A 7,856-nucleotide genomic window follows, 5' to 3' on the forward strand; every position below is an offset into this window, starting at 1 on the left:
ACGTGTGTTCTGATTATTTTTTACTATTTCTTTTCAGAATTACTAGAGGTAATTACCCGTAATTAAAGCGGTGCATGGCTTCAACAGTAAGTTTAAACCGAGGTGATGGTAATTGGGTTAATGGTTACCGATATATGGTCTCACCGGATCAAGGACAGACTTCAACTTCTTTTGTACAATTACCAGTAAGTAGTTAAGTCAAATTTCTATTAATTACGTGACATATCTAACCTTTTGATACGATTGCGATTAGATTACCGAGTCTGAAACAATGGGTGCCGTGCAAGATTTCACGGTTAGTTATACGGGAGTTACAAATACAGCGTCTTTCGGGAATCCCTACGCTCCTTGCGTACCCAATACGTCGCAAGTACTTCAACCAAAGACGGATGGCACCTTAACAACCCCAACGCAAGATTATTATCCAGCTTATACGGAAGTTCAGACAGCGTACGGTTACAATAACTTGGAGCATTACGGTAAGTTGTTTCTTAATTATTTATAAAACTAGAGTAAAATGTTTGGGTTGGTTTATCAGGGACAACTAATGTTGGTAAGGCGGTCGCAATGTCTTTGGCGTCAATGGAAAATTGCAACGCAATGGGACAAGTACAAGATTCGAGGCTGAGTGACGTATGTCAAAGCATCTTACCCAATAATTCAACTATGGTTAACAGCAATGGAGAGTTCTTGTTTAACGAATTTCTGGGCGGTGAAAGTGACTTATTGGAAGTTTGCAAACAAAATGACGGTAGGTTATGATACAAAACTCAAAAAATGGTTAAAAGGTTACTGAGGTTATGGTTTCTTTCGAATTCGTAGGTACGACGAGTAATTACTATAAAATGCAGAGCATAAACGCACCGTCGAGAGATGGTGAGGAACATCGAAGCGACTCTTTGGTAAGTAAGTACCATCCTTAACGACAGTGGTGTTTTAAGTGTGACATTTACAAACAGATTGGTGCCGAATTTCCAATGGGTGGTGATAATATTTACATCAACATAGACAACACCAGAAAAGACGACGGTAGTGGTACTTGCGGTGACGCGAGTACTTACAACGCCTCAACAGGACAGACCATCTCCTCCGTTCAAAAGAAATACAAGTTTTATGGTAAAGGACGTCCATATGACTTAGAGGAGGTGAGGACTTATAAAGCAGAATATTCCGATTCAGAATCGAACTAAATTCATTTGTCAACAGGACAAAGTTGAAACTACAAGAGAACAGTACGACCACACCACATATATTCCAGAATCTCATTATCAACGTAGTTCCGTCGGAGAAACATCTCAACAGTACTCTTACCCCAATGAACTTCATCTACTTAACACGGTTAACAGAACTATCACTTATGGTACGCCTGAAACGGCGGGCAATTCTTCACGCGATCTCGCGAGCGCCACGAACTTTCAGTTTCCATCAGGATCTAGTTACTACCCGACTGTATTTCACGAAGACATGTCAGAGGACTCGGATTCGAGGACAGGGTCGTGTAAAAGTGACGATCGTGTCTCGAAGGACGAGAAAAGGGCCAAAGAGTTAAAGATACCATTAACAACGTACGAAATTATCTCCCTACCCATTGATGAATTCAACGAGAAGTTGTCAAAGTTCGAGTTGACGGACCCTCAATTGTCACTTATCAGGGATATTAGGAGGAGAGGAAAGAATAAGGTGAATTTCTTACAAGTACACGTAAACATTTTTATAAATACTTGGCTAAGTTCGCACTACAATATAAGGAACTATAAAAATGTAACCCAAGTAGCTATGTTCACACTGAAATACTCTGATCTAAACCTACCTTGATTAATTTTTTTTTTTTTACAGTTGATTGTTTCCTTAAATTTTAATTAATTATTCCCAAAAATTAATCGCAGGTAGCTGCTCAAAATTGCCGTAAAAGAAAGCTAGACCAAATCTACACTTTACAACACGAAGTGCAAAATTTACACTTGGAAAAAGCTCGATTAGAAACTCAACAGGATACCTTGTTCAAAAGGAGAATGCTCCTGAATGAAAAATACATCTACGTCTTCCAACTTATCAATAACTTCAATAAAACTGACACAAGTCAACCCACAATTCCCCAAGAACAACCCCTATCTCAACAATACCAAATGTGACCAGAAAAATTACCCAAAAACTTCAAAAAAAAAAAAAAATTACTGGTTTTAGCAGAAGTGAGATGAGACTAGAAGTGAAGGGCTCTAGCATTGATAGTAGATCCTGGCACTAGTGAACAAATTTGAGGATTTTATGCCGCTTCCATCGCGCCTACACTCAAGAGAAAAAAATTGGTCGAGTTCCAAAAACATTTCCTACCCCCTTCCCCTCAACCTAAAGCCGCGAAACAGGGACGCCTCTGCTTGAATCTAGTTCAGCCGTCTACCGCCACGAGCGTCTCACGTTTTGGAGGGGAAATTCTGAAACCGCCACTAGAGGGCCAACCGTTGGTGTGTTATCAAGAATATTCACTTTCGCCAAGTGAAGAATGTGGTTAGCTCAGTACTTCTGGCCTCATCTCACTTCTGGTTTTAGTCATGAAGAGAGATTTTTTTATATATTTATAAAACAATAAATAAGCCTTAAACGTGCAGGTAACGTTGAAAACGGGCCCAAAATTTCATAAAATAGGTCTCAATTTAAGCAAGATTATTTATATTTATAGATTTATAATTAGATTTCGATGTTTTATAGGAAAGTCTACTAGTCAATAAGAAAAAAACCCAAAAATTTACCACACCAATAATTTTAGCCCACAAATATAATTCATTGAAGACTATAACATAAAGAAACTGATGTTAGAGTTATAATCTCTGTGAGATTAATAATTAACATCTGGATTTAACTTAGATAGCTTTAAAATAATAATTAGGGGTGTGCGGGTAGTGATTTTTCAATTTCGAATCGGGTTCGGGTAATCAAAAATACTGTTATCGGGTATCGGGGCGGGTACCCGAATTTTTGTCGGGTATTCGGGTAATTAGGCTTAGCCGAAAATGGTTGTCGGGTAATAGTCGGGTATTAAAAGTTAGACGAATATTTATCAGGGGTGGGTACCCAAAATTTTTTGCCTGGTATTCGGGTAATTAGGCTTAAATAAATTGATATTTCCTTCAAAAATTCCCTTTAGTACACTTCTTACAGTTATATCTCAATCCTGTGTTATTCAATGTATGCTCTTTCTCAGTTTCTTTCTTTTTGATGCTTTCTTTAACTTCTGGTTCCGCTTTCACTTTCTTAACCCTTAGTCTTATTTCAACACAGAATACTGGCAATATATAGGTGTGTCGCGTTGCGTGCGGTGATTCTAGTCTGTCTCAGAATGAAACTACCACAGAACGCATACCTTATGTGAACTAAATTTCACATTGAAACAGTGTTTCATGGAATTTCGTCATTCTTAAAATTTGAATTCTTTCTAAACTGGACAATGGGTGGTCCCCTTTCACTTCTGATTCCTATTTTTCTACCCGCGAATAACCAGTTTCAGCTTGTCACGGGTAATGGGGGGGATTATTTTTACTACCCGAGTAGTTTCGAATAGTTGGAAAATTCATTTTCGGGTATCGGGGCGGGTACCCGACCCGATACCCGAACGGGTAATCTTCGGGTATCGGGTACCCGCACACCCCTAATAATAATATAATTGGGGTAATATTGTTTTTAAAAATGTTATAAATAAATATACGTAATTATTTATACCAACCTGGAACATTTTTTTTACCTAGGTCTTAGTCAAATGTTTGCACAAAAATAAAAAAAACCATTTTTAAATTTTTTCATCCCAATTTTATGAACCAGTGCTCAAAAATAAAATTAAATAATGAAACTTTGCAATAAACTTTTAAAACAAAAGCTATGCATAATTTATTTATTTCTTCACCAAATCTATATTCTTATCTATTTTTTGTAGATTTTACAATCATATATAATATAACATACATTGTTTTAATTAAAAAAGAAAAATCTAGATTGACCCACAGGTTTTTCCCTGGGATAATCATCCGGCAATTGCGGAATTGTTACAGCAGGTTCTTGAGGGAAATGCTCTGGTTTGGGTCTATTAGTAACATGAACTTTTGGTAAGCCAAAATACCCGATCTCTGGTCTTTCAAAGCCCAGTTTCTCATTCATACACATATCAAAAGCAGCTTGTGTCTTTCGACATCTATAGTGAAGCAAAAACCCAAATATGTACTTACAAATACATCGCTAAATTATGTAAACTATAACTCTTACTTTCGTATATTCATATCACCACTGCTAAACTCTAAACAGTGAGCATATGCCTCAAAAGAGTCCCTGCAAGACCCCTTGACCTTTTGGAAAAAATCCAGGGCACACGATGTTACCTCTTTCCCATAAGGTAAACATTTTCTGGGGTCAAGTTCCTCAGTTTTGCATAACATAAATTCCTAATAACAAGTAAATTTTGTCGCTTTTTGAGTCATTGTAATTAAAAACTCAAAATGTTCTGAAGGTTAAAGACCAAGGCTTAGCGCTTACTTTACTTTGCTCTTCGCATTGCTTGCCAAAATAATATGCACCGGCTTTTAATGACGGTGTTGATAAGTTTATTTCTTGCACAGTTAACTCCTCGCGAGATGGTATAATAAAATTTTCCGTTATAGGCATTATTTAATGCAAATAAACTTTTTTTTAATTAGAAAATCTGCAAGAATAATCTCCCAACCGCGAAGAATCGGCTGCTAGCCTAGGGGGACAGAACTTGGTTTAGATCAGTTCAGTTCTAAGACCTTCTGGACGTTGATTTCTATCAACAAATTCAAAGGGGGTGGCGCCATCTATTGCGGGTAAAATTGGTGCTACATTTCTGGGCAGATGGCAGTTTTCCCGGGAAATATTCCCGCCAAATATATTCCGCGAAATTTAAGTTAGTAAAACAAGTGAACCAAAAGTTTTCGCGTTGTATGCGAGAGAACTGGTTCGTAATTAATTTTCAAAATGAGCTAAAAATGCCGTAAAAGGTTATCCGCCTAAGATCTTTAATAGGATCGTGTACTTTTTTTTACTTTGTGGGGGGAGATACAGCGCTGTTAAGATTTAATGACGTGGGACAAGAGATTGGGACGGGTAATTACGTAAAGTCATCTTTAAAAAGCCTGCTATTAGAGCGTCCATAATTTGCTCTTTCATCGGCGAAATAGGGGCGAAATTCCGCCGGCCAAGCGCTGCTCCGCAACTAATTTCGTTTATCTATAAATCGTTTTAACGTTTTAAACCTCAAAAAAGATGGGAGGATATCTTATATAATAATTTAAGAGTTTTTTTCTCGTGTTTTTACCCTAAACCGGGGGTTAAATTACGTTTATCTCGAATCAAAACGTGCACCACGAGAGAATAGGCCTCGTAGCATCGCGGCCCACGCAATACTCAATTTTAGGCCTAAATATGCCAACCAAAGAATAGCATCTTTAAGCCTAACCTTGTACAAACATTGGTTACGAGCCATTAAATTGTATAAAACGACTTTTAGGTATTTGTAATAGCGGGGCACTAATGGAATTTGACGACAGTCAATGGCTCTATCCGGGTTTTGTTCAAGAGTAAATTAGGCGCGTTATTCTCTGTCGCTCTTCTCTCTACGAGTCGTTAAGCTTAAACCCGAATGTTTACAGACTGAAAGTATACACATAGGTATGAAATGGGTAGAGCTGATCACGAGGTGATAGTAGGCAATAATAGGTCTGCGTCAAAAGCCCTATTTTTTCCCCAACCTAGGTAATAATATTTCCCATGTTTAATACGTGTTATTTTAACGAAAGTCTAGAAGACTTTTTTTGCGCGCGTAATGACTTAATGTGGCGTAAACTTTCTAAAGGAAAACATTTTTAAGGCGAACGAAGGTTAATCGTTAAACTCTCTAGACCTACTAGTATTTTGAAGTTACGCTTTAATTTGAGTTTGGGGAAGTTGAAACGGTTATTAAACAACAATTAGATTAGCATACGGTTGTTTTTCGCGCGTAAACAGCGTGCGACAGCGGTTTTTACCTCTCCGAGTGACGTATGTCACGGAGAGGTTCTGTAACGATCGTGTGTGTCTGTTTGTTTGTTTGTTTGTGGGTGTGTTTGTTTGTGTGTGTGTTTGTGTGTCTGTTGTTACACCCACGTGACCGCGTTCGCAATTTCCAAATCGGAGCAAACGTGTTCGCCATTTCCGAACTGCATTCACAGTCACGGAAATAGCTCCTCTACTTGAGTTCTCACACCACCATCTTCTGGTCTTTGTCCATCGCACACGGACACCAAACTGTACATACTGCCTTCTAATCACCATTATCTTCTGGTCCTCGTCCATTCCACTTGGACACCAGTCTGTACATACTAGCTTCTAATCACCACCATCTTTTGGTCTTCGTCCATCCCACATGGACACCGGTCTGTACATACTGGCTTCTAATCACCACCATCTTCTGGTCTTTGTCCATCCCACTTGGACACCAGTCTGTACACCTGGCTTCTACACCACCATCTTCTGGTCTTTGTTTTTGTCCATCCCACATGGACACCAGTCTGCACACCTGGCTTCTACTCCATCGTCATCGTTTGGTTTAAGACATTCGCGGCGATCAGCTAGGGTTACGAGAAACGTCTAGCCTCCCTATGGTGGGTTGTCCACGATAGGTTTTCGCAATTGCGGTTGTTCTTGCTTTTAACTGTAGTTCGACACCCTTATATACTACCTATTTGAATAAGGCGAAGCAACCGGCGTATGCTTCATTTCAAACGCCAATATTAGTCAAGTCTCTCAAGAATGTTTAATTGTTCTTTTTTAAAACGATGTAACGTTCAATAAGGCGAATAACTAGCGAAGAAAATATTAAATATTAATTATATTCATTTCAATATTTAAGATAATCTTGTTTCTCAATTCAAAATTAATACGGAAAGAGTTAAAAAGCAGTCTATGCTTTTGTCTGTGTGTGTCCGTCCGTTGTTACAGTAGTGCGCTGCGTTAGAAGTTCGTTTTGTTTTGATGTGTAAAGGAATCCTACAGAACCTTAATATTCCCTTTTTCCATAATATAAAGTGAATATGTGGAAGTATTTTTCGTAATTATGATGCATTTAGTACTTTTGTAGCTTTAAAGCTCTGTTTCATTTTGATATTCCAAAGATTTTTTTTAATATTGTTATTTGAAATGGCTGTTTATATATTACTTAAGCTATACTACAACTGTATATAGAATAATCCTTGGTTTAGTGATTTCATGAAGAAAACTAAGACCTAGACTCCGGCGTGTACAACAAGCGCGCATTATCCGCAATAGGCTTAGTGAAACAAAGAGTAAATAATTGAGGCCTGAGGTGAAGTAAACTTTTGGCTTTGATTTTCGTCTCTGAAATGAAGAGACATTAACGGTTCAGAGTGAGCCGAAAGTTAAATACACTCTTAAATAATCAGGTTAAGATTTTAAAATAGAAGAAAAGATGGTGGCAATTAGATTAGTAAAAGGGCTTGTGGTAAACGGGTAGTAGGTACAGACTTATTATTCCCTTTATGGTGCGTATTGACTATTAGAGCGTCTAGCTACAATTTAGCTTTGGTGTTATTTAACGTTAACATTCATGTTGGCAAATTAAGAATATTGTTGAGGTGAGACGAGACGATAGTGTTTACACTGCAAACCAGTTGTGAATGTAGCTATCAGAATATACGGTAAACAGCTGAAGCGTAGACTTCATTTCCTGTTCTTTTCCCCATTGACTGATTTCCATGTGTAAAAGATTTGGATATAAAATGTCGTCTGCTTTACTGTACATTCACTATGTTTGGAATACTGCTTCAATATTTCGTAAACTTTTACTTCAAAAAAGTGAA

At 37.8% G+C, this 7,856-nt stretch overlaps 2 protein-coding genes across 2 annotated transcripts; one reads left to right on the forward strand and one right to left on the reverse strand.

Moving 5' to 3' along the window:
- On the forward strand, positions 1 to 2,132 carry LOC149651468 (uncharacterized). Its single transcript, XM_089847215.1, has 7 exons — positions 1 to 185; positions 254 to 479; positions 539 to 751; positions 823 to 902; positions 960 to 1,145; positions 1,207 to 1,680; positions 1,887 to 2,132. Exons 1-7 carry the CDS (start codon positions 75 to 77, stop codon positions 2,130 to 2,132), a joined length of 1,536 nt encoding a protein of 511 aa, XP_089703341.1. The 5' UTR covers positions 1 to 74.
- A 1,717-nt stretch (positions 2,133 to 3,849) lies between these two features.
- On the reverse strand, positions 3,850 to 4,743 carry ND-19 (NADH dehydrogenase [ubiquinone] 1 alpha subcomplex subunit 8). The gene is made up of 3 exons (XM_089848392.1): positions 4,519 to 4,743; positions 4,252 to 4,427; positions 3,850 to 4,180 (listed from the first exon to the last, which is right to left on the reverse strand). Exons 1-3 carry the CDS (start codon positions 4,645 to 4,647, stop codon positions 3,961 to 3,963), a joined length of 525 nt encoding a protein of 174 aa, XP_089704518.1. The 5' UTR covers positions 4,648 to 4,743; the 3' UTR covers positions 3,850 to 3,960.
- Positions 4,744 to 7,856: the final 3,113 nt, after the last annotated feature.

The sequence above is a fragment of the Phalangium opilio genome, unplaced genomic scaffold, assembly GCF_054372755.1.
Source record: "Phalangium opilio isolate 3A_F unplaced genomic scaffold, DU_Popi_V2 ptg000082l_1, whole genome shotgun sequence".
Taxonomy (NCBI): domain Eukaryota; kingdom Metazoa; phylum Arthropoda; class Arachnida; order Opiliones; family Phalangiidae; genus Phalangium; species Phalangium opilio.

Coding starts and splice junctions, on each gene's coding strand:
- LOC149651468 (XM_089847215.1), top strand. CDS start 75: ATGGCTTCAACAGTAAGTTTAAACCGAGGTGATGGTAATTGGGTTAAT. Junction 480..538: donor CAATAACTTGGAGCATTACG/GTAAGTTGTTTC, acceptor TTGGTTTATCAG/GGACAACTAATGTTGGTAAG. Junction 752..822: donor AGTTTGCAAACAAAATGACG/GTAGGTTATGAT, acceptor TCGAATTCGTAG/GTACGACGAGTAATTACTAT.
- ND-19 (XM_089848392.1), bottom strand. CDS start 4,647: ATGCCTATAACGGAAAATTTTATTATACCATCTCGCGAGGAGTTAACT. Junction 4,428..4,518: donor AATGCGAAGAGCAAAGTAAA/GTAAGCGCTAAG, acceptor ACTTGTTATTAG/GAATTTATGTTATGCAAAAC. Junction 4,181..4,251: donor GGTGATATGAATATACGAAA/GTAAGAGTTATA, acceptor GCTTCACTATAG/ATGTCGAAAGACACAAGCTG.